The sequence below is a fragment of the Aethalodelphis obliquidens genome, unplaced genomic scaffold, assembly GCF_003676395.1.
Source record: "Aethalodelphis obliquidens isolate GAN/ISIS:26980383/991018 unplaced genomic scaffold, ASM367639v1 scaffold135, whole genome shotgun sequence".
NCBI lineage: Eukaryota > Metazoa > Chordata > Mammalia > Artiodactyla > Delphinidae > Aethalodelphis > Aethalodelphis obliquidens.
This window is the reverse complement of record NW_020838079.1, coordinates 820309-847712: the sequence shown is the minus strand read 5'-3', so window position 1 is coordinate 847712 and position 27404 is coordinate 820309. Positions and strand designations below refer to the sequence as shown.

Here is a 27404-nt window from a genome sequence, read left to right as displayed (position 1 = left end):
GGAGAAAAAATAGAAAGAAAGAAAGAAGATAAAATAAAGTTATTAAAATAAAAACTAATTATTAAGAAAAAATTTTTTAAATGTAATAAAAAACGGACAGACAGAACCCTAGGACAAATGGTAAAAGTAAAGCTGTAAAGACAAAATTACACACAGAAGCATACACATACACACTCACAAAAAGAGAAAAAGGGAAAAAGATATATATATATCTTTGCTTCCAAAGTCCACCTCCTCAATTTGGGATGATTCGTTGTCTATTCAGGTATTCCACAGATGCAGTGTACATCAAGTTGATTGTGGAGCTTTAATCCGCTGCTCCTGAGGCTGCTGGGAGAGATTTCCCTTTCTCTTCTTTGTTCGCACAGCTCCCAGTGTTCAGCTTTGGATTTGGACCCGCCTCTCTGCATGTAGGTCGCCTGAGATCCTCTGTTCTTTGCTCAGACAGGTTGGGGTTTAAGGAGCAGCTGATTCGGGGCTCTGGCTCACTCAGGACGGGGTGAGGGAGGGGTACCGTTGCGGGGCTACCCGGCGGCGGCACAGGCCGGCATGACATTGCAATAGCCTGAGGCGCGCCGTGTGTTCTCCTGGGGAAGTTTCCCTGGATCACGGGACGCTGGCAGTGGCGGACTGCACAGGCTTCCGGGAGGGTAGGTGTGGATAGTGACCTGTGCTTGCACACAGGCTTCTTGGTGGCTGCAGCAACCTTAACGTCTCATGCCTGTCTCTGGGGTCCACGCTGATAGCCGCGGCTCACACCCGTCTCTGGAGCTCCTTTAAGCGGCGCTCTTAATCCCCTCTCCTCGCTAACCAGCAAACAGAGAGGCAAGAAAAAGTCTCTTGTCTCTTCGGCACCTCCACACTTTTTCCCGGACTCCCTCCCGGCTAGCTGTAGGGCACTAACCCCTTCAGGCTGTGTTTACGCATCCAACCCCAGTCCTCTCCCTGGGATCGGAGCCTCAGCTCCCAGCCCCCGCCCACCCCGGTGGGTGAGCAGACAAACTTCTCAGGCTGGTGAGTGCTGGTCAGCACCGATCCTCTGTGCGGGAATCTCTCCACTTTGCCCTCCACACCCCAGTTTCTGCGCTCTCGTCCGTGGCTCTGTAGCTCCTCCCCTCCACCACCCGCAGTCTCCGCCCGCGAAGGGGCTTCCTAGTGTGTGGAAACCTTTTCTCCTTCACAGCTCCCTCCCACTGGTGCGGGTCCCGTGCCTATTCTTTTCTCTGTTTTTTCTTTTGCGCTACTCGGGTACGTGGGGAGTTTCTTGCCTTTTGGGAGGTCTGAGGTCTTCTGCCACCGTTCAGTAGGTGTTCTGTAGGAGCTGTTCCACATGTAGATGTATTTCTGATGTATTTGTGGAGACGAAGGTGATCTCTGCGTCTTACTCTTCTGCCATCTTGAAGCTCCTCTAAACTGATGAGGTTTTTGTTCAGCTTTGTTGAGGCGTAGTTTACCCTGATAAGTTTGATAATCAGAATAGCTTTTGCACTTTTCATGGGCTTTAAGGAAATTCAGTGAATTTCCTTATGAATATAGATAATAACATTCTATCATTCATAGAACTCTTAATTTTTATATGCATCTAGATGATTTAGCTTCTTTATAAGAGCATACATTTCTTTAAGAACAGAGATAACTGCCTAGTCTTTCTCTTGGAAAGCCCCACAGTGCTTAGTATGGCCCTGTATATGACATGTACACTAATTTTGAGACACAGAGCTTAGTTTGTTCAATGAGGAAGTGTAAACTATTACAAAAATGTTTGCTGATAGGATTTGCAAAAATACCTTGACCATTTCTCAATTCTATATCAGGATGCAACAGCAGAATGAAACTCAGTGGAAGACCCTACAGACACATGGGAGTCCTTGGAACTTCAAAACTCTATGACATTCGGAAAACTATCTTTACCTTCACTCCACAGGTGGGTGGACTGAGCTTTAATGTGCATTGAGATGAATGGAAATAAAAGAGAAACACTATAGAAATAAAGCATTTAGTGGAGTTGAGACAAGTGTCAGAGTTTCATGTGACCTTGTATATATTAAGTTGCTCAATAAATAGGGTTGGCCAAAAAGTTCGTTTTGGTTTTTTCCATAAGATGTTATGGAAAAACGTGAACGAACTTTTCGGCCAGCCCAATCTTTGTTGGGTTGGGCTGAATTGATCTTGAAGCACAGAGCTATGCCAAGTGACTGTGGCTACCAAGAGTAGTCCTGGGTGTTGCAGAAACAGTGATTAAGGATTTTATAAATGTTGGAGTACTTTTAAAAGTACTCTTTATTAAAGATTAAAAATACTGTATTCTTTATAAACAAAATATAGTCTTTTTTATTCAGCTACTGAATTAAGTGTTCTATTTGTTTTGGGGAAGTGCCCTTTTTACATGCCCAGAAATCTCTGATATCCTCTTCTAAACAAAAATGTCAGTACTGTTTTAGCCATGATTATACACTATTTATTAGCCTGATGTTTATTACCCATATTATAATAGCAAGCCTTATTATATGTATGAATAGGAGGATAAACTATTTTCTGAAAAGAAAGCTTAAGCTTTCTTTTGTCATCTTACATCTGAAATAGTGCAACTGAGGTATAGATGAAAGAATAATGGACCATAGATTCTATCTCTGATTTTGCCATTTGCTAGTTGTATAACTTTGCTAATCTACTCAGTGTCTCTTGGCCTTATTTTTTTATCTATTAAAAAGGAGAAAAGCCCTCACTGGGTTGTTAGCATTAAATAAAATCATGTACTTGAAAACACTTTGTAAACTATAACACACTAAAAATGTCCAGAACTACTGTTTGTACCAATAAGCCACCAGATACTTTGGGAAGAATTAGGCATTAAATTTGGAGGTATTGTTGCCCCTGTGATATCTTATATACGCTTGTGTATATGTGAGCACTTTGAAATATTATTTGATAGTTGTGAGAGTAAATTATTCTGAACTGTTATTTTCCTTTTTCTCAGTTTATAGACCAGCAACAATTCTACCTGGCTCTGGACAACAAGATGATAGTGGAAATGCTTAGAACAGACCTCTCCTATCTCTGTAGCCGCTGGAGAATGACAGGCCAGCCCACCATCACCTTCCCCATCTCACACAGCATGCTTGGTAAGGATGTATGAGGCAAGGAACTAATGCATTTTTGAAATAAGTCATGTGGTTGGCCCTTCAAAATCATAGAGTCACTGAAAAGCTACTTTTTGTCATTTATTCTTTCATCAGTTTTTTTAAGCTCTTGTTTTGTGCCAGGCACTTTTCAAAGCACGGGTGAATATGGCAGATGAGGTTTCTACTCTCACGGAGCTTATGTTTTAGAATAAATATGTAACAAATAAACCAATACACAAGAATATTTCAGGTGGTTTGAGAGCTATAATTCAAGAGATGTAATAGAATAACTTGTTTGGGGCTACTTCAGATAATTGGTTTCTAGGCCAATTTACAGAAACTTTATTAATACAATTCATTTTAAAGACAGTAATACTATATTCTGCATCTGTCTTACTCCAGTGGAGCATCAAGATTTTATAGATAAGTTCCTAAACTTCTCTTTGCAAGGCTTGCCTAACTGAAGCAATAAAATCTAGCAGGGAAAAGTAAAAAGCCTTTCAATTTATCTTTCCTTTATTAGCTGGGCTTCCTGACATTGCTTACTTGAAACTGAGTGAAAAGCTTTGTTGTTCTCTCAGTTCCTGGAGGACTAGAGCCAATACTGAAGCACTGCTTCCTTTCTGTATCTCTGCTGTTGCTTCCAAAGGCCTGTTTGTACTACCAAAGTACATAGAATTCCTTTTCATTAGAGAAGAATCCTTTGTCATAAATCATTCAAAGTCCAGACAGACTGTTAGGGATTTTGGTCACATCTGTAAAGTGCTTCAAAAGCACAGGAGTCCAGTGTACTTGTGTACCCATGAATAGTTGAAAGGTTCATTTCTACCTCGACATGTCTTTTCTGTCTGAGAAATACACACATTTTATCCAGTTTGATATAAATAAAGCACTCAAAAAATGTAAAAAAAAAAGAAAGCACAGGAGTTGAGGAAGTAGGGTAGTCTTTCTTCTTTTTGTCTTTCTTCTTTATTTAAAACAATTAACAAGTGCCCATTTAATAACTACTGTGTTCCCAGAACTGTCTTTAGAAAGTATAAAGTCTAATTGGAGAAACAAAGCTAATTCACAAAATTAATAGAAAACAATTCAAGACAGTATATAAAGAAGTACTAAACCATTAGATTAGTATTTTACAGTGACAGTGATCAAGTTGTCAAAGAAAATTTCTTGGCTAGGTGGGACTTATCCAGGCTTTTTGGGATGTGTAGTATTCATATGTGAGGAGAGAAGAAGGAAAGGTACTTTAGGTGAGGGAAAAAATACCATGGGTGAAGCCTGGAGGCAGGGATGCCCTTGACTTGTGAGTGGACAGTGAAGAGGCCACGCTGAATAGAGTGGGCCTTTCATGTTGGAATATAATTATCAACAAAATTGGATTAGTCAAATGGGGTCAGATTATGAAGACCTTGAAAATAAGCAGATAAATTTAAGACAAATTGTCTCAGAAGTCTGAAGCTATTAAAAGTCTTTGAGCAAGGAGTGATATGATGAAAGTGATATTTAGGGAATATTGACTTAGTGACAGTATACACTGTAGTTAGAAGAATCTGATATCAAGGAAACTAATCCAAGTATGAGGTGATGAGAAGATACACTGGATTGATGATAGTAAAAATTGAGTGGGAAAGAAGGATACAATAGTCATTTTAAACACCACCTGCAAGTCAGGTGTTGGCTGACTAGATATGAGATATGAATCAAGATAATGCCAACATTTAGAGAGACTAGGTAAATAATGCTGCCATTGATAAAAGCAGAGAAATTATAAAGGAAGATGCCAGTTGTAAAGGGGCATGTTGAGTTTATAGTGACAAAGAGGTTTCAAAATTGAAATGCCTAATAGTTGGGATGAGATATACAGCCATAGCTTGGGAAGAAGAATAAAATTAAGATCTAGATTTAAGTCACAAAGTTTTGATACTTGGAACATGGTCACACAACAAAAAACAGAAGTATCAATAGCAATAATAACTGCAATGTTTATTGAGCACTTTCTCTGTGCCATGCACTGTGCTAAGTCCTTTCAGTGCTTTATTTCGACATCTCCACAACAACCCTATTCAGGTAGGTACTGTTAATAGCCCCCATTTTATAGATGAAGAAGGTGATTCATTTTGTAGTCACAAAGCTAGTAAGCAACAGAATCAGGCCTCAAACCAGGTCTGTCAGTCTCCAAAACCTACATTACTAATAGCTGTGTATTTTTGTCAGGGAAAATTTTGTGCTGGTGAAATGAGAATGAACATATTAGTGATCACATTAAAATGTGAATTAGTTAAATTCTCATATTAAATATAGATTCCTAGGATAGGTAAAAGCAAAATCTAGCTAGATGCTACTTACAAAAGCTATCCCTAAAATAAAATTGTATGGAAAAACAGAAAATAAAGGAAAACATAAAGATATATCATGTAAACGCTAACAAAAAGAAAGCAATGATGGCAATATTAATATCAAAAATAGCAAATAGAATTCAAGGCACAAATCAGTAAATGGGATATAAAGGATATTTTATATTGATAAGAGTTATAGTACATGAAGACAGTGGAACATTTATAAATTTTTATATACTGAAGAATATCAATGAAATGCATAAAGCAGATATTTAGGAAAACTTAAGGACAATATGATAAATCCATTGTACAGTCATAGTGGGAAACGATAACATACCTCTATCATAATGTCACAGATCCATTATACAAAATCACTAAAGATATAGAGGATTAACAGACTTGATTTTTGTGTTTACGGGTGTATGTGAAAGTATACCCAGAAAGACAGAATACACAAAGAATGTTTATTTTTTAAAAATAGAAATAATATAGATGATATTGCCAGACATAGCACATAAAATTAATTAAAACAAAAATAATTTCTTAAAAACCTGACCATGAAGGAATTAAAATTTTTGCAAATAATTCTTTGATTAAAGAGGAAATCAAATTTGAAATTATATAGTGTTTTAAAATGAAAAATGATACCACTACTAATCAAAACTTAAGAGATTTGGCCAAAGTCATATTTAGAAATTTTCATATTCTTGAATATTTTCACTTTTGAAAAAAAAGAGTTCTGTTTCCAGACAAAAAGGAATAGACACTTCTCCCTATTCTTCCTGCTAAGTACAGCTAAAAACCCTGGACATTACTATAATACAAACATAAGAAGACTCTGAAAGTTGGAAAAAAGAAGGGAGACTGGCTAGGGACTTTGAACCTAAGAAATGACACAGCAGTGAATTTCCTGGGTTTTCCTTCTGCCTCATATATCCTGGACTGGGTGCTGGAGAAGTTATCATCCCAGAAACACAAATGGGTACAGATTTGAAAAGGTCCAGGAAAGACCTTCTGCCTCTAGCCAAAGGAACAGGAAAGGGACAGCCTAGCCAGACAGAAAACTTCTAGACAATAAATGTTCTAATCTACCCAAATACCACAGAAAAAAACTACAGCCCCATTCCCATCCCTATCAGCGAGGCTGTGTGGGGAACCTAGACTACTGCCTTCACACAGTTGTGAAGAGGTGCCCCCTCCCTCCTTAGGGATAGTGTCTGAGAAGAACTAGTGGGGAGCTTAGACTTTCATCCTTACTGAACAGTAGAGGAACTCCTTCCACACCCACCTAGCAGTAACAAGGCAGTGCTCCCTTCCCTGCTGCACAATATCAGAGGAGACTTGCTAAATCAGAAGATTCAATAAGATCCACAGTCTTGTAAGATGATACCCCAAATTTCCAGAATACAGTAGAAAATCGTTCATACCAATGCCCAGGAAAATCTCAACTTCAATGAGAAAAGATGATCAACAGATACCAATACCAGGATAACAAAGATGTTGGAATTACAACAAAGATTTTAAGGCAGTCATCATAAAAATACTTTACCAAGCAATTACAACCACACTTCAAACTTGAAAGTAGGAAGTCTCGGCAAAGAAATTGAAGAGACGGAGAACCAAATGAAAGTTTTAGAATTGAAAACTATAATAACTGAAATGAAAACTTACTAGATAGGCTCAGTAGCAGAAGAAAATAGACTGAACTTGAAGGTAGAACTATAGAAGTGAACAAGAGTAAAAATAGACTGAAAAATATGAACAGAGCCTCAGAGACCTATGGGACTAATAATGAAACATCTAGCATTCATGTTATGAGTCCCAGAAGGAGAGGAAAAAGAATATAGGGCTGAAAAAAGTATTCCAACTAATTATGGCTGAAAAAAATGGCAAAAGGCATAAACCTACAGATTCAAAAAGCTGAGAGAGTCCCAAACAGGAAAAACCCAAAGAAATCCATGCCAAAACATAATGATCAAACTCCTGAAAATTAAAGAAAAAGAAAAAATCCTGAAAGCGGTAAGAGAAATGATACATTGTCTATGTGGGAAAACAACTAGAATGACAGCAGATCTCATCAAAAACCCTGGAGAACAGAGGGAAGTGGCATAACATTTTTCAAGTGTTTAAAGAAAAGAATTAGTAAACTAAGAATTCTGTATCCAGTTAAAATGTACTTGAAGAATAAAGGGAAAAAAGACATTCTCAGGTGAAGCAAAACTAAATGAATTTGTCTGAAGGAGATCTGCTCTAAAAGAATAGCTTAAAGGAAGTTCTTGAAATAAAAAGGAAATAATGCAAAATGGAATGTTGGAACATCAAGCAAGAAAAACAACAGTTGAAAGAGTAAGAATACAGGTAAATACAATAGACTTTCTCCACTTCAGTTTTCTAAATTATGTTTGACGTTTGAAGGGAAAATCATAACACTGTCTGATGTGGTTCTCAAAGTATGTAGAGGAGATCTTTAATGCAGTTATATATTGGGGGAGGTAAGGGACTGAAAAGGAAATAAGTTTTTTTTCAAGCATAAACATTGTAAAGCAATTATACTGCAATAAAGATGTAAAAAAAAGGAAATAAGGTTTTTACACATCACTTTAAACTTGTGAAATGTTGACACTAATAGACAATGATATATGTATAATGCATGTTTGTATATATTATGTAATACCTAGGGTAACCACTAAGAAGTCTATACAAGGAGATAAAGTAAAAAACACTATAGATAAATCAAAATGGAATTCTTGTGTTTCAGAAAGCAGGAAGAAAAAATAGAAGAACAGAGGAACAAACAAAAAACAATAAGTAAAATGGCAGACTCATTCCTAATATATCAATAATTACATTAACTGTAAATAGCCTAAATATACCAATTAAAAGACTGAGATTGGCAGAGTAGATTTTAAAATGACCCACATATATGCTGTCTCCATGAGATTCACTTCATATGTAACAATATAGGTAGACTAGAATAAAATAATGGAAAAAATATGCCATGTAAAATTAATTTTAAAAATCAGAAGTGGCCATGTTAATATCTGGTAAAATAGACTTCAGAATAAAGAGAAAAAATATAGATAATAAAAATAATGTTAAGAATGAGGAAGGGGATATAGCAACAGAAATGGAGGAGTCTTTACAAATTATAAAAGAATACCAAATACAATTTTATAAATCTAGATAAAATTGACAAATGTCTAGAAAAGTAAATAATATAAGAATAAGCTTAAGAAATAGAGACACATATAGAGAACAAACTTATGGATACCAAGGGGGTGGGATGAATTGGGAGATTAAGATTGACATATATACAGTACTATGTATAAAATAGGTAACTAATGAGAACCTACTGTATAGCACAGGGAGACTACTCAGTGCTCTGTGGTGACCTAAATGGGAAGGAAATCTGACAAAGAGAGGGTATATGTATACATATAACTGATTCATTTTGCTGTACAGCAGAAACTAACACAACATTGCAAAGCAACTGTACTCCAATAAAAATTAATTTAAAAAAGAATAAGCTTAATAAGAAATATGCATAAAACTATGTAAAAAATTATAAAGCTAATAAAAAACATAAAAGAAGATTTTAATTACTAGAGAGACATACCATGTTGCTAGATGGAAATAGTTAATATTGAGAAGATGTTCATTCTTATTAAATTAATCTATCAATTCAGTGAATTCCAAATCAAAATAAAGACAAATTTTTATGAACAAGCTGAATCTAAATTGCATATGGAAGAGAAAATGTACAAGAATAACCAGATTTTTTAAAAACTAGAAACAAGAGAAGATAGATCCATTGGAATTACAATAATGATAAAGACAGCAATCCAAATAGCAGCAAAAGAATATAAATAAATACATTTGGGAAAATCATTCATTTAGGCCTGCTACTTTACATTTTATGCAAAATTAAATTCTAAATAGATTAAACAGCTAAGCAACAAGAAAAACTATAAAAGTATTAGAAGAAAGTATGGAAGAATGTTTTTGTGATCTTGGGCTGAAGAAAGCTGTACTTTGCAAGATGCAGAAAGGAAAACTTGACAGATTTTAAAACATGAAAATCTAAATTAATCTTTGTTTCTAAATAAATATTTTATACAAAAATGAAGTGTGGTTGAGGCAGAAAGACAAATAATAAAGTAGATAAAATATTTGCCATACATATGATAGAGAAAAGGGTAATAGTCACAAAACATAAAGAGGCCTTGAAAGTCAATTGAAAAAAAAAAGATTAGTTTTTAAAAACATGGGAAAAGAGCTTTCCAACCCAAGCCTGGCAGAATGGCTCCTGCAAAGAAGGGTGGCGAGAAGAAGGGCCAGTCCGCCATCAACGAGGTGGTGACCAGAGAATACACTATCATCATTCACCAGCGCATCCATGGAGTGGGTTTCAAGAAGCATGCCCCTCGGGCACTCAAAGAAATCTGGAAATTTGCCGTGAAGGAGGTGGGAACTCCAGATGTACACATTGACACTGAGCTCAACAAAGCTGTCTGGGCCAAAGGAATAAGGAATATCCCATACCATGTCCATGTGCGGTTGTCCAGAAAACATAATGAAGATGAAGATTCACCAAACAAGCTCTATACATTGGTTTCCTATGTACTTGTCACCACTTTCAAAAATCTACAGACAGTTAATGTGGATGAGAACTAACAGTTGATTGTCAAAGTTTTCGAACCACCAAAAAAAAAAATGGGAAAAGAACATGAACAGGCAGTTCATAAAAGAAATACAAACAGCCAGTCTATACATGAAAACATGCTCAATCTTACTAGTATTAAAATTAAAACAATGTATTTTTTAACGTATCAGATAAACAAAGATTAAAAAGATTATTAACACCATTGTTGTTAAAGATGTGGGGAAACAATCACTTTCTATACTGATGGTAGACATAGTGGCACAACTTTTTTAGTGTGCAGTTTGGCAGTCTATAAAGTTTTTAGTAAGTGTTCCCTTTGTTCTAACAGTTCTACTTGTAAGAATTTATCCTAAGGAAATAATAGAAAAATTGCATCACAGTGTTGTTTATAATACAACAGTCTAAATATCTGTTATGGAATCATTTTTAGCTTTTGCAAAGAATTAGAAAAAGTGGATCACAAAAGAGTATGTGTAGTATGATCCCCTTCACATAAAGTTGGATAATTGTTAGCCTTCTAAATATTTTTTATGCCTACACACATGTAAACCAAAGCTCATTGGATGAGATAATGTATAAAATGTTCAGCACAGTACTCAGCACATAACATTCAACATATGGTTGCTGTTGTTATTATTGTCAGCATTCAGTAATCATTCTGTGTTCTGCAATCAGGCAATGTGCTAAATACTTACAATAAATAAGATACTGTCTGTGAGGAACTCTCCTCTCTTGGTCATCATCCCTTACCATTTCCCATGCTGCACAGCGTCATTGGCTCTCAGATGAAGTGTTGAAATACAGGGTGGTCAACGAGGACTGTCTCATTTGTACCATCACCACCAGAAAGTTGGTTTAAAATAATTGAAAGATTTCCCTTATTTCAAAGTTAAAACCACAAAGATTGTTTTAAAATTCTCTTCATTTTAAGATGAAGATGGAACCAGCTTGAATTCAAGTATCCTGGCAGCACTCCGAAAAATGCAGGATGGCTATTTTGGTGGGGCAAGGTAAGTGACCTCTATGCACTCAGTAGTGAAATGTGAAATTTGGATGCTGGGTATAGTAATGGTAGACTTGTGATGCCTTTCTCTGTATCTTTAGCAACATATACCCATCCTATTCCAGGAGCTGGTGTTTGATAGATTGAATCAAGGAATTTAATGTTAAAGAGAAGGGTTGGAATTTTTCCCCACCCTGTTCTTTGCCTACACCCCATAAATTCAGTGGATCAGGAAACTTACCCTGGAAGGAAGGAAGAATGGAAGGGAGGGAGGGAAGGAGGGAGGAAAGTAGGTTACTGGACTATTCAATTCTCACTGCTTTTCTTTTTTCCCTAAGTTTTTATTTTGAAAAATTTCAAGTAGACACAAATATGCAAGAATCTTATTGAATACCATATACCCTCCCTCAGAACTCACCTGTTGTTAACATCTGTCCCACTTGTGTGTTCTCTCTCCCCCATTCCCTCCCTTCCTTCTTCTCCTCCCTCCCTTCCTCTCTTGTTCCCTACCCTTCTCCCTCTCTCACACATACATATGTGCGCACGCACACACACGCACACACACACACAGGCACACACACTTTTTTTGCTAAAGTGTGTGAGAGTTAGTCAGAGATATCATGACTCTTTAACCCTAAATACTTCAGTTTCTGTCTTCTAAGAAAGAGGGCATTCTCATACATGACTACAATATAATCAGCACACTCAGAAAAGTTAATATTGATACGATACTATTATCTAATACGGAGTCCATATTCAAAATTACCCAGTTGTCTCAATAATGTTTTCCCATAGCTTTTTTCCCACTCCAGCTCCAATGAAAGATCACTCGTTGGCTTTTAGTTATTATATCTCCTTGATGTCTTTTAATCTAGAGCAATTCCCCAGCCGTTTGTTAAAATTTCATTACAATTTTCATTACAGTTTTAAAGAAAGAAGGTCAATTATTTTGCAGAATGTCTCTCAGTTTGTTTAAAATGTTATCTTCTGAGTCACTTTCCCCTGTCTGAGTTTACTCATTGGTGACCTCACAATGGACGTGTCTATTGCTTGCCAGCCCTTCCATGGGGAGAGCACTTCTCTCCATATTCTTCATAATCCTCCATTCGTGTCTAGATTCCATTATGCTTTCCGCAACAATCTTTGACCAAATGGCTTTATCTTCCATTGATCAATCAGTTATTACTAATGGGGTTGTAAAATCGTGATTCTGTGTTTCTATCATTCTTTGTACATGTATTAGTTGGAATCCTTCTGTTAAAAAAGAAAGCTCTCCCTTACCCCCTTTAATTTTGTAGTTTTATTGCCAGCATAGAGTCATAAATTCTTATTTTATTTTTATGTCATGCTTCATTCCATTGTCTATTTCAGTGTACATATTATTCAAGATCTGGCCATTGGGAGCCCCCTCAAGCTGACTTCTTTAGAAAATCAGTACTATTGACTTTCCCTTTGGGTTTGGTTTTGCAATTGGCTTTATAAGTAGGGGAAGATATGGCTTACAATCTACTATAATTCTTAAAATTGTCAGATACCATTTTTTTCTTTTCAAAATGGTCTTTTTGAGTATTTTTTGAAATGATATGACAGATTTGTGGTGATTTATCTTCATTCTGTCCTAGCTTCTCTTGCAGCCACTGGAAGTTTTTGCCAGGTATTTGGCATAGTTAGCAATATAGTATGTGGCAGTGAAAGCGAGCAAAACTGATCTGCTGGTGGATTGTGAACCCATAATTGTAGTCTTTATTAACATAGTACCCTAACCTATACTACACTATGTCTAGGAGTGCTGTAAATTTTCACTTTTACAAAATTTGTACTAATGTATAAACGTTAGTAATCCCCCAACAGAACATTCTAGGTATCCTTTTTATCACTAAACTGTTGTTGTTTTGAAAATGATTTCCTCTGATTTTCTGTTTTCTGTTTACCCTGTTAATTGTCAGGATTCAAACAGGTAAACTGTCAGAGTTTTTGACAACATCTTGCTGCACACATTTGAGCTTTATGGAACCTGGACCTGAGGGTAAATTGTACAGTGAAGATTATGATGACTATGATAATGAGCTGGAATCTGGTGACTGGATGAATGGCTATGGTTCAACCAGTAATGGTAAGAAGGCTTCATAAATGCACTGGCCTTACTGGACAAGAATACAAAGTATTGTTGAGCATCCTCCTTAATATTTCTCCTGCCAGCAGTCTCACTCCTATTTAATACACCTAATACACCTTTTGTTTGGCTTTACTTTTCATTCTTCTACTTACCTTTGGTTTCTGGTCTAATATCCCTGTGGTGATTGTGGAGTATAGAGTTGGACTATCCCTTACTAAGGTTAGGGGAGATTTCTCTCCCAGGTACATAAAATGACTGGTACTTTAAAAATGGGAGGAAGCAATGGTGAGTGAGAGATATTTAATCAAGTATGTAGTAGGAACACTAGACATATACGTACTGCTTTTTGACATTAAAAAGCATAAAAAGTATAAAATTCCATCAGAGTTCTTTTATATAGAATATTATATAATCTATAATTTTATATTCTAATATATTCTATATATTCTAATTTTATATAGTTCTTTTATATAGAATATTATAGGGGTACATCAGAATCTCTGGGGAGGTCTGCGTAGTTTGAAAAACCCGATTTGGTACGCCTATTGCTTTCATATTACAACTAGACAAATAACGCAGAACAAAATCTAATTGGCTTCTATGAATACAAAGATGATATAGTGAGAAAGCATCGTGGGGGCCTGACAAACACCCTAAAGTGTTAAAATGCTGACCTAGGCAGGGCAAACATTACATTATTTGAATCCCACAGAGAGAAGGGCCAGTGGCAGTGAATTATTGTTCTAGTTATGTAAAACATGGTTTGCCTGCTTTCACTGTCTGGTTTTCTGATTGTTAAACCTATATCTTAAGGCAGTCAGTTTCTTTATCTTAAGAGTGGTGTGTTGGAGAGAAGAAAAATAAATAAATTAGCTTTCCTCAGTGAGCTAGCAAGCATAATCTCATATACAATAAACCAAAACACTAGCAGTCAGAAGGACTATTTTCTCATTTGGGCTCAGCATTTACTCACCTAAGTACCGTTTAATTCACTCTGTTTTTGTAAGTTCTAAAATAGTGTGAATTTCTTTGTTTGAAGAGTACATTAAATACAAGATTATTTCCTGTTATCAGTAATACCCAAAGTCATGATATCTATCTTGGCATAAGCTGAAATATTTTGAAAACCAAATAAGACTGGTCAGATATTGAGGTTGTTTGCTATTGCATAGGTAGTTGTGATTTACATCTGTAGCACTCATTCTCTTAGATTGCTTTCTTAAATATATCTCTTTAATGATATGTTTTACTAAGCTTGATATTATGCATTCTGGGTCACTTTCCCCTGTCTGGGTTTACTCATTGGTGGCCTCATAATGGACGTGTCTGTTGCTTGCCAGCTGTTCCATGGGGAGAGCGCGTCTCTCCATATTGTTCATAATCCTCTACTCAAGTGTCTAGATTGTATTCAAGGTTATAATATTTGTCATTAAGATGTCACTGAGTATGAGGTCCACTCCTGCAGCTCTGCTAGTTCCCATTAGTCACATCAGAGTACAGAAAGACATCTGGAGAGTTCCTCAGAGGTAATCAAAATCCAGATGATACATGACTGACGTAGCAAACTTCAGTATTGATCCAAACATTGGGCTTTTCCAACTATAAATGTTGCAAGTGTTCATGTAAAATCTGAAATGTTAAGCAGCCACAAGATATATGTATTTTTTTTGTTTCCATTATCCATAGTCAAAGAGAATGTTATAGAAGGTGTGGGGGGGAGGGAGAGACCAAGAGGATAAGGACTATATCTGTCTTCTTCAGCACTGAAACCTCAGCACCTAGTACACCACCTGGTCCATAGTGGGCAGTAAATATTTGGTGAATAAATGAAGGGGGTAACAAAAAAGACCAACGTGTGGTCAGTAGTCCTTTTGACACCAGTGCCACATGGAGCTTGTTTTTTCTTTAGCAATTGTAGCTGCCATTTGTGGAATCTGTCTGTTTTCAGCTAGGCTCAATGTTTAGTAGAAGATTTTTGCCCTTCCCCACAAGTCTCCTCATACCAGTGAGACTCAAAGGGCCCTATTCTACTCCTCCACCACAACTGCCACCACCACTACCATCACACACACATACATAGATTATGAAATGCTCCACCTGGCCTATAATAAGCTCATACTACTTTCAGGGAACCTAATATTGTCTCAACAAAGTTGAAGAACAGGTGGATCCTGGTAAATAGCCATAGTTTCTGAATAGTAAAGCTACGAGATTGTATAATGATCACCAGCTATTTTCCCCCATGAGCTAAAACAACCTGGTTTTGGTGCTGTGTTGTGGGCACAGGAGCCAGTCATTCTGTTTGGTGGGGTAGATTGTGAAGTAACTAAAATGTTTATTTTTTTCTCTCCCCCCTCCCCCCACTAACCTTGCAGCTCGCTGTGGTGATGAAGTTGCTCGTTATTTAGATCACCTTTTGGTGCACACGGCTCCCCATCCTAAAGTAGCCCTTACCTCACAGAAGGGGGGGATAAATCGGTTCCGAGCTGCTGTGCAGACAACCTGCGATTTAATGTCCTTGATGACCAAGGCCAAGGAGCTGCATGTACAGAGTGAGTAATGCCATGACTCACTGGAGTCAGGAACAGGATGACATGAAGCCCAGGATGGGGGAGGAGTGTTTATTACAGTGTAGTCAGGAACTTTGTTTTGTTCACTGCTTTATCCCAGCATCTCAGACAGCACCTAGAACATACTAGATGCTCAAATATTTGTAAAATTAATGAATTTTTACAATTAAAAATGGGTAATTAATGGGTATAGTTTTGCTATAGATAGTGCTGTGTAGTCTGGTTTAACCAGTTACATAGCAAGAAGAGACAGAACAAGAGACATGGAGCATATTCAGTTTTAACATCAAAGTATTAAAATGTGGAAAGGATTTTTTCCTCCTTTGGAAAAGTTACTAATTTGGAAGTAATTTTATTTAAAGAGAAAGCATTGCAGACTATTACAAGATAGCCTTGCAATGGAAAGGGAGATATTCTCCCTTAAGTAAGCTAAATCTGGTTCCTTAGGCCAGCTGTAACTTATACAGTCAGTTGTTCCAGCAGTGTAGAGCTGTATTTGTCAACTACAGTATCATTCTTCAACAGCTTTACCATTCTTCTCCCCAAGACTACTATCCTCCCTCAGTAGTATTCACAGTGGAGGATGTCTTCTACCACACATTGCCAGGAGTAGTCATGGTTCCTAAGAGTGTTCAGTACCTGTATGATAGTTGCATATGAAGGGACAGAAGGGCTCCTTGGCCATACCTAGAGGACCTAAATGTTAACATTTCACAGATGATGAGAATGATTGAGATGCATGATCACACTGTCTAAAATTTTATTGACCATTACTAAACAAAGATATTAAGCATGATCATTGGGGAATCATTTAACAGTTAGAAAAGGGAAAAGCTTAGCATACATAGCCTTTGCGTATGCTTCCTTGACAAAGGGCTTATGCAAAGACATCAGCTTTATTAAGTTATACTTCTTGATTGTGAATCAGGAAACTTGAGCTTAATTCCCAGCTCTGCTACTTACTTGCTTGAACAGTTATCTGAGCTCTGTATCTCTCTTTCTCTATCTGTAAAATGGCAAAAATGACAAGAGAGTCTCTCCTTAGAGGTTACGGTAAGTGTTTCAACAATGAACTGTAAGTAAAAATCTTAGGAATATCTCGAAGTTGGTCAGCCACTACATTTTTTGATTCCCTAGATAGGGTCATCCGTTTATCTGTTCTCAAGCAATTCCAACTGCTAGCAGCCAGATATTCTTCTGAGAGAGTCCAGAAAATATAAAATGTAACTGGGTTCTTTCTGTTATATGTGGTATTCTATTAAAGTATCAGTGATGGCACCATTGTGGTATTGATTACGTTTGTAGAATTTAATATCTTATATGTCCAGCTGATGCTATAATTCTAGATATTCCATTCAAAATATGTTGATTGATTGATTGAATATCCTTTGATTTATCTGACCTTCATATTTCTTTTCTTTGCTATTACCAAGAAAGGGTAAACTTCTCATTCTTGTTCTATAAAGAACCAACCCATATGTAACTTCATTGTTGAGGTCAACTGTGCATTTTTATTAATCTCTTAATTAAGCTTTTCCATAAATATCAACCTCTTGCAGATGTACACATGTATCTTCCTACAAAGATATTTCAGGCTTCCCGGCCTTCACTCAACTTACTTGACTTACTTCATGCACCACAAGAGGACCAGGTAAATTTGCACAGGAGGTATTTCTATCAGCTTTTTGCAAAACTGCCATTCTTACAGAAAATAATAGAACTAGCCATTATGGTTTCTACTAGTAACTGGTGGTAGGCAAAATGCCACCATGGTGAAGATATATGTCCTTTTTAGTTCACTTTTTAAATGGGCAAGTTTTTCTAGTCAGGCTTAAGAAAACTAGATTGCTGTATCATGCATTCTGAAGGTGTCATTGTTTTTGCTTTACTTTTTGTCAGAATTTAGGAAACTCTTATGGAAAAGGTTTAGAAAGTGAAAAGATCAACACTCTAGGGCGTTATTTAAGGTGAGCACTTGTGGATTTTTTTTGTCTTTTCTCAAACTAAAGGTTCCCTCTGTTCGTGTAGAAATACATCTTCCTAGAGACCCATCTGGGGAGGTGGACTTCAAAGCACTGGTTTTACAGTTGAAGGAGACCTCCAGCTTACAGGAGCAAGCTGATATCCTCTACATGCTATATACTATGAAGTAAGTGATGGGTATTATCAATCTACTTTCATGATCATATAGAAAACGAAGTATAGCATAGTAAGTATAGCACTGCTCTGGAGTCTCACTGATGTGGATTTGAATAGTTTTGCAACCTACCCACTGTGTAACTTTAAAGTCTCAATTGTCCTCATTTATAAAATTTGGATTATACCCACCTCATAGAATTGTTTTAAAGATTAAAATAAGATAAAATATCTGCAGTCTCTAATACAATGCCTGGTACATAGTAAGTGACTAATAACATAAACATTATTATCATTATTATGGTTATTTTAAGCCTCCATTATTTGGTAAAATCTATAGATAAATAAATTTTAACTCAAAAGAAGTAAAAATATGGAGGCTTACAGGAAAAAAAAAGTAGCATTAGTGAGTGTTTGCTGTGTGTCAGGCACCCTCTGCTAGGTACATTTTATCTAGGTACCTCTAACTCTACGTACCTTGAACTCCTCTTTCCTGTCCCCCAAATTCCCCCACAAAATTACCTGTTCTTCCTCATTTATTCATGTTGTCAGCACCATGAAGAGGCAGCATGGACCCCCGCCCTCCCCTAATTGGTTTTGGATGTCATGACTGATGATGCCATACACATACCAGAAGGGTGTGGGTCCTTAAAAAGCAGGGAAAGAGGCTGGATTTGGAATTTTATTATGATTAGGAGGTGAGGCTGGGATGAGGGTTCATTCTCAACAGCACCAAAAGAGGGAACACTCAGACTTTTTTATCAACTTGCCCAGGAGTTGGCTGGAAAGGAAAGGGGAATGGTAGGACTTGAAAGCAGTCAGCAGTCAAATATCAAAAATGGAGTCGCAAAAAAAGAAAAAAAAGTGGAGTCGCTCCTATGAAATTCTCCATCTCTATTGTTGGAATCAACACCTACCTAATCATCAAGCCTTTCCCTATATCCAGTTAATCACCAAGTCTGTGCAGTTTTACCTCTAAATATTTATCTTCTGCATCTCTAATATTGCTGCCTTCATTCAGACCTATGTCTCTCCCTAGGACTATTGCTACAGTTTCCTAACAAGTCTTTCTACTTCAATCTAGTTTTCCTCAAACGCATCCTCAACAGAGGAGGGAGAGTAACTTTGATGATGTTGCCGAAATGCCCAGGCTTACACAAAAGTAGAGAGAATAGTGTGATGAACACTTCTGGACCCATCTCCCAGCCTGAACAACGAGAAACTCATGGTTAATCTTGTCACATCTATATTCTCATTCTCTCTTCCTCCTGGATTATTTTGAAGAGGATACACCAAACATTTTATCATTTTATTCTTAAATATTTCAGTATTATTTCTAAAAGACAAAAACCTCTTAAAACATAACCACAATGGGACTTCTGGTTCTGGACAAGATAGAGTAAATGCATTTCTCTCTGTTCCTCCTGCTAGGTACAGGAGGACATTATTTATAAAACAAACATAACAAGATGTTGAAAGGTGGAGAGAAGGCAGCAGGCTGGCTAAGGACCTCATGATTCGAGGACTGAGAGGGTGCTGACGTCCCCAGGTTTTCTTTGTTGCCTCACTGGGTGCTGGAGAAGCCAGCAGCCTGAAAAGGCCAGTCAGTGGGCACAGACAACAAAAGCCCTAAGGAAAACCCGTTCTTCCCAGACAAAGGGCTAGGAAAGAGGCACTCTAGCAACACAGACAACTTTTAAACAATAACCACTCTATTCCAGCCAAGCACCAGAGAAAAATCTGTGGTGCTACCCCTGTCAACAAAGGCTGAGTGGAAAGCCCAGACTTCTGCTCTCACCAAGGCAGGCACTGCTCCACCTTTCTCACTGCCAGGGGAGTGTCAAAGAAGGCTAGGTAGGGATTTGGGACTTTCATCCCCTCTAGGTGGTAATGAAGTCCCCTTGGCCTGACTCCAGAGTCTATGCCATTTCCATCAGATTATGGTGTTTAATGAGTAAGTAAAAAAGGAAGCTGAAAAGCCCGCCAGCACTAAAGTCAAAGTTTTACACATCCAATTTTATTAAAAATAGCCCAAACATATTTTAAGCCATTTAGGGCCTGCCTGCTTTGTATCCTCCTCAAAACTCAACCTGCATTTGCTAGCAAGAGATAAGCCCTGGGCCATGAGTGTCCCAAACCATTGCTGCCATTCAGAACTTTCTAACCTAGAGCCTCCCCACAGTGCTACTGAGGGACTACACCTAGACCTGTAACCCCCCTCCTCCCCTCTTCCCTGGGAGTTCCCTTGCCCTCCTCCTGTTATGGATGGTAGAACTTGTGCCTTATATAAGCCTCCTGACAGTCTGATGCTGGGAGGGACTTTGCCTCTCATACAACCCTGTCCAAGTGCCAACTGTTAAAGCTTGTTATGTGCTACTACCAAGAAAAAGACATGGGTTTTATTACCCCGATACCTCTATTCCTTTCCTTTTTCCTTTAGGATAAGCAGTCTGTTCAAAAAGTATCAGTTGAATACTTATGTACCAGTCACAATGCTAAATGCAGAGTAATGAAAAGATAGAGAAGGTGAGAAGAGATAAGGGTTAAGGACAGAATGACTAATGACTGTAGCTTGAATGAAAACTGAAGATTCAGCAGGGTCATTGGGATAGGCAAGCAAAGGCTTGAAACACTCATGCTTTCCTACCAATTCAGATAGTCCATGGTTGACTGCCAATTCTTCCACTCCTAACACGAGTTTTCTTCATCTAGTCCTGTACATACTAACTTCACCATAACATCTGATCAAAACCTGTAATCTCACTAGAACTAGTTACTCTAGTATCAAACCACTTGAGTAGATTGTTTGATGTGCTGCATGGTTTTTAATACACTTGGAATTCTGCCCAATATCCCTTGTGGATTTGAGTAGAAACTGGGAGGTGGGGTTTCCTATGTCTGTTGACTAGTATTCCTTCTGTGAGTTGTCTGTTCATAACCATTGTTTGCTCTCCATTGGGTTATTTATATTTTCCTTATAGTAATAGTATATATTACTATTTTGTTTGTTATATTTGTTGCAGATATTTTGTCCAAGGAATTTGTGTTTTAACTTTGTTCATATGCTTTTCTCTATGCAAAACTTTAGTTTTTTAAAAAAAATATTTATTTATTTACTTATTTGGTTGCACCGGGTCTTAGTTGCGGCACGCAACATCTTCGTTGTGGCGTGGGGGATCATTAGTTGTGGTACGTGGGATCTTTAGTTGCAGCATGTGGTGTCTAGTTCCCTGACCTGGGATCGAACCCCGGCCCCCTGCCTTGGGAGCGTGGAGTCTTAACCGCTGGACCACCAGGGAAGTCCCAAAAGTTTTGTTTTATATAGTCTTTTCTTTTTTGGCTTCTGAGTTTCTTATCATGCATGGGGAGAACCTTCTCCCCTCCCAGAATTTAAAAATATTTTAAATACCTTTAAGAATTTTAAAAAATTTAAGTCCTTAATCTACTCAGAATTCATTTTTATGTCTTCTTACTCAACATGTCTAAAGTCAAATTCAGTCTTTACCAGAAACCTACTACTGCCTGACGCTTTTCATGGTATTATCATTCTTTCAGTCACCCAGACTTGAAATTGTGTCAACATCAAGTCCTTCTAATCCCCTGCCTCTCCCTACCACATCACCACCACTGCTGTTGGGAATCAGTGACCAAACCTATATCCTCTATAATCTAACTTTCAACCTTTACCATTGCTCCCCCATCACAATGTGAATACTGCCACCAAAACAGCCTGCTACTTATCACATCCAAAACAAAGCCTGTACATGACCACTTTCAGACCTTGGTTCATGTTTTTTCCTCTGTCTGGACTACTCTCCTTTTACCACATCCCATCTCTCTTCGTTGGAATTCTAGCTATCCATCAAGACCTGGATCATCTGTCACCTCCATGAAACTTTCTCTGATACCTAGGAATAAAAAGGATCTTCCCTGATTATGAGATCTCATAACATTTATTTTCATATTATTTATTTTTATTTTGACTATTTCAAACTTAGAGAAAAGTTGTAAGGATAGTACAAAAAAAAGTTCTGAGAAAACCATAATTCAAAAAGTCATGTACCACAGTGTTCATTGCAGCTCTATTTACAATAGCCAGGACATGGAAGCAACCTAAGTGTCCATCAACAGATGAATGGGTAAAGAAGATGTGGCACATATATACAGTGGAATATTAGCCATAAAAAGAAACAAAATTGAGTTATTTGTAGTGAGGTGAATGGACCTAGATTCTGTCATACAGAGTGAAGTAAGTCAGAAAGAGAAAAACAAATACCGTATGCTAACACATATATATGGAGTCTAAAAAAAAGAAAAACAAATGGTCATGAAGAGCCTAGGGGCAGGATGGGAATAAAGACACAGACCTACTGGAGGATGGAATTGAGGATATGGGGAGGGGGAAGGGTAAGCTGTGACAAAGTAAGAGAGTGGCATGGGCATATATACACTACCAAACTTAAATTAGATAGCTAGTGGGAAGCAGCCGCATAGCACAGGGAGATCAGCTCGGTGCTTTGTGACCACCTCGAGGGGTGGGATAGGGAGGGTGGGAGGGAGGGAGACGCAAGAGGGAAGAGATATGGGAACATATGTCTATGTATAACTGATTCACTTTGTTATAAAGCAGAAACTAACCATTGTAAAGCAGTTATACTCCAATAAAGTTTTAAAAAGTAATAAAATTAAATTAAAAAAAGAAAAAAGTTCTGGATATCCTTCACCCAGATCCCTCAGATATTCACACTGAGCTTTAATATCTCTCTCCCCCCCCCGCCTCCCTCCCTTCCTGTCTTGTTCTTCATCATCTCATCATCACCATCACCACACACACATTTTTTTTCTGAACCATTTGACAGTATGTGGCAAACATGATCCCCTTCTACCCCCAGATACTTCAGTGTGTATTTCCTAAAGACTAGGAATTCTCTTATATAAGCACAGTATAATTGCCAAAATCAGAAAATTAATGTTAATATAATACTGTTATCTAATCTACAGACCTTAGTGAGATTTGTTGGTTGTCCCAATAATGTCTTTATAGCAAAAGAAAATCTAAATGATGCATTTCATTTAGTTCTTATGTGTCCCTCATCTCCCTTAATCTGGAACAGTTCCTAAGTCTTTATTTTTAATGTTATTGACATTTTTGAAGGATACAGACCAGTTGTTTTGCAGAATATCCCTAAATTTTGGTTTATCTGTTGTTGCCTCATAATTAAATTCAGGTTATGCATTTTGGGCAAGAATGCTACTGAAGTGATGCTGAGTTCTTCTCAGTGTATCCTATCAGGAGGCACATAGTATTGATGAGTCCCATTTCTGGTAACTTTGACCACTTGGTTAAGGTAGTATCTTCCACGTTCCTCCACTGTAAAGTTACTATGTTATACTTCAAAATTAAAACTATCTTGTAGAGATGTACTTTGAGACTGTGAAAATATCCTGTTACTCTTCAGACTTTCATTCACTGTTTCTTGAATCCATTGATTCGTATAGTATAGATTTAGTTTTATTATATTAAACATTTATATATAATTTAATATATTGAATAGATAACACATTATCATGGTTCAAACATTTTAAAGTACAAAAGGATACAGTGAAGGGGTAAAAAGTCTTTCTCCCACCTCTGTTCCCCAGATACCTGGTTCCCCTCCTCATAGGCAATCAATGCTATTGATTTTTTGTGTATCCATCCAGGGACATTTTATGCATATATAGGTAAATACAGATATATATGTGTTTACTTTTATACCTGTTTACCCAAATGGTAGATTGAACACCTTTTCTTAAGTTTAAAAGCCATTGGTACTTATTTTGCCAGATGTTCTTTTGTTGTTTTTTATTTTCTTATCTATTTGTTGGAATTCTTTTTTTTTAACCTCTTAATCTCCCTCACCTATTTCTCTGCTCCCCCCACTCCTCTCTCCTCTGGCAAACATGTTTGTTCTCTGTATCTGTGATACTATTTCTGCTTTGTTATGTTTGTTCATTTGTTTTATTTTTTAGACTCTATATATAAGTGAAGTCATACAATATTTATCTTTCTCTGTCTGACTTATTTCACTTAGCATAATATCCTCTAGGTCCACCATCCATGTTTTTGAAAATGGCAAGATTTAATTCTTTTTTATTGTAGAGTAATATTCCATTGTGTGTGTATGTATGTGTGTATATGTATATGTGTGTGTGTATGTGTGTGTGTGTATGTGTATATATATATATATATATATATATATATATATATATATATATATATCTCACATCTTTATCCATTCATATTGATGGGCATTTAGTTGCTTCCATATCTTGGCTATCATAAATAATGCTGCAATGAACAGAGCTGTGCATATATCTTTTCAAATTAGTGTTTTCATTTTCTTCAGATAGATACCCAGAAGTGGAATTGCTGGATCATATGGTAGTTCTATTTTTAAGGGTTTTGGTTTTGCCTTTTTTGAAAATTCTATTGAAGTATAGTTGATTTACAATGTCATGTTAGTTCAGGTGTACAGCAGTGATTCAGTTTTTCATATATATATATATATATATATATATTCTTTTTCAGATTCTTTTTCCTTATAGGTTAGTACAAAATATTAAGTATAGTTCCCTGTGCTATATAGTAGGTCCTTGTTGGTATTTCTAAGTTTTTGAGGAATCTCCATACTGTTTTCCATATGACTGCACCAATTTACATTCCCACCAACAGTGCATGAGGGTTCCTTTTTCTTCACATCCTCACAAACACTTCGTATTTCTTATCTTTTTGATGATGGCCATTCTGACGGGTGTGAGGTGATATCTCATTGTGGTTTTGACTTGCATATCCTTGATGATTAGTGATATTGAGCATCTTTTCATGTGCCTATTAGCCATTTGTATGTCTTCTCTGGAAAAATGTCTATTCAGATTCTCTGCCTATTTTCAATCAGATTGTTTATTTTTTTTGATGTGAATTGTATGAGTTGTCTATTTTGGATATTAACCCTTCATTGGATATATCATTTGCAGTTGTCTTCTATTCAGTAGGCAGCCTTTTTGTTTTGTTGACAGTTTCCTTCTCTGTGCAAAAACTTTTAGTTTGAGGTAGTCTCATTTGCTTATTTTTGCTTTTGTTTCCCACACCTGAGGAGACATATCCAAAAACATATTGCTAAGACCAGTGTCAAAGAGTATACTGTCTATGTTTTCTTCTAGAATTGTTATAGTTTCAGGTCTTACATTTAAGTCTTTAATCCATTTTGACTGTATTTTTATATATGGTGTGGGAAAGTAGTCCAGTTTGATTCTTTTGCATGTAGCTGTTCGGTTTTCCCAGCACCGTTTATTGAAGAGGCTGTCTTTTCCCCATTGTATATTCGTCTCCTTTGTTGAACATTAATTAAACATATAATTGTGGGTTCATTTCTGAGCTCTCTATTCTGTTCCATTGGACTGTGTGTCTGCTTTTGTGCCGGTTCCATACTGCTTTGAAGACTGCAGCTTTATAGCATAGTCTGAAGACAGGGAGCATGATTCCTCCAGCTTTTTCTTCTTTCTCAAAATTGTTTTGGCTATTCAGTGCCTTTTGTGTTTCCATACAAATTTTAGAATGATTTGTTCTAGTTCTGTGAAAAATGCCATTGGTATTTTGATAGGGATTGCATTGAATCTGTAGATTGTCTTGGGTGGTATGGTCACCTTAGCAATGTTAATTCTTCCAATCCATGAGCACGGTATGTCTTTTCATTTGCTTATGTCACCTTCAATTTCTTTTATCAATGTCTTACAATTTTCTGAGTGCAGGTCTTTTACCTCCTTAGTTAGATTTATTCCTAGGTATTTTATTCTTTTTGATTTGATTTTAAATGAGATTGTTCTTAATTTCTCTTTCTGATAGTTTATTGTCAGTGTATAGAAATGCAGCAAATTTCTGTATATTAATTTTGTATCCTGCGACTTTTCTGAATTCATTGATGAGTTCTAGTAGTTTTTTGGTGGAATTCTTTATATATTAGGAAAATTGGCCTATGAATTGCAAATATTTTTCTCAGTTTGTAATTTGTCCTATGACTTTGCTTATAGTGGTTTTTGCAATAAGTTTTGTATATTTATGTATATATATATATAAATGTATCAATCTTTCTTTTATGGCTTTTTGTGTATAGTTCACAGTTTAAAAGTCCTTGACTCTGAAATTATAAAATAGTTCTCCCGTATCTCTTTTAGTACTTTAACACTTAAATTTGATACATTTGGAATTTTGGTGTACAGTGTGAGGCATGGATTCAATGTTTTATCCAGATGGCTACTTGATTGTCTTAACATCATTTAATAAATAATCTACCTTTTATCATCTATTAAACTCCCCAATTTCATAGCACTTCATATATCTTTTATGGTACTTCACAGTTGACTTGTGGTATAGGAACTTTTACGACAATAATGTATATGATGTGTGTGTGTGTGTGTGTATATATATATATGTATCTTTTAAAAATAAGCACACATTCTTCTTACTTCTTCATTAGTTCCCTAAGTGTAGCATACTTTCTGAACTTTCAGTAGTTAAATTAAATCTTTGACTTTAATTTCAGCTACTTTGAAGCCCATTAAGAGGGTAAAAGAATGTATTTTGTCAAAACACAACTGAAACTAAGACTTATTCTTGTCTAGGTATTCGGCTTTCAGTACCAACTTAAAAATAGTTTTACGAGAATTCGTAGTAAATAACATTCATTTCCTAATGAGAGAAACCTATCAAAAACAGGCATATTCTCTATGACACAAACAAAGTATTGTTGCCTGTAGCTTTATTTATAATTAATGTAGACCTGCCTTTAACATTCCAGAGGACCTGACTGGGACACTGGATTGTATGATGAAGGGAGTGCAACAGTCAGAGAGCTGCTTACTGATCTCTATAGCAAAGTTGGAGAAATTCGTCACTGGGGCCTGATCCGATACATCTCTGGAATCTTAAGGAAGAAGGTGGAAGCACTCGATGAGGTACTATAAATTCTTCTTGAATTTATACCAAATCTAAATGGAGGTGCTTTTTATAAATTGGTTTCTGCAGTTGTTTTTTAAGGCAGTCACCACAGCATCTAACCGTTTAAGATGTTGTTTTTCCCACATAACATTTCTGATTATCAGGTAGCTTTTTTTGTTTATGAATGTCAAATATATAATACTGAAGCATATAAACTGTAGACTTATAGAGGTGTTATGAACTATGAGGATTCTAGGTCTTAAGAATGAATTTATACTAGGCTAAAAGTTCCTACCTTTTAGGAGATAAAAATACTTCATTGTTCCTTCCTAGAAATCCCTCTTTTCTGATCTTCATCGCATTTCCTGAGGAAAAGATTGATGTGTCATTAAGTTAAGGGGGAGCAAAGGTTTCTAGGCTGAAAAAAGAAAATTTCGTGGAAATGTGAGGTGTTATGGGAAGGATAATACTATTATACTAT

The 27404-nt window shown here is 36.7% G+C and overlaps 1 protein-coding gene and 1 pseudogene across 4 annotated transcripts in view; both read left to right on the top strand.

The window, feature by feature from the left end:
- Positions 1-27404, top strand: part of PHKA1 (phosphorylase kinase regulatory subunit alpha 1) — a 130930-nt gene that overhangs the window by 82163 nt on the left and 21363 nt on the right. For all 4 annotated transcript variants that reach the window (XM_027099629.1, XM_027099628.1, XM_027099627.1 and 1 more), the window contains 8 exons: positions 1815-1924; positions 2978-3122; positions 11053-11131; positions 13071-13237; positions 15616-15792; positions 17370-17461; positions 17820-17959; positions 26784-26940. In XM_027099629.1, coding sequence (XP_026955430.1) covers positions 1815-1924; positions 2978-3122; positions 11053-11131; positions 13071-13237; positions 15616-15792; positions 17370-17461; positions 17820-17959; positions 26784-26940 — 1067 coding nt within the window. The remainder of the gene's footprint in view (positions 1-1814; positions 1925-2977; positions 3123-11052; positions 11132-13070; positions 13238-15615; positions 15793-17369; positions 17462-17819; positions 17960-26783; positions 26941-27404) is intronic.
- Positions 9539-10134, top strand: LOC113616373 (60S ribosomal protein L31 pseudogene; annotated as a pseudogene).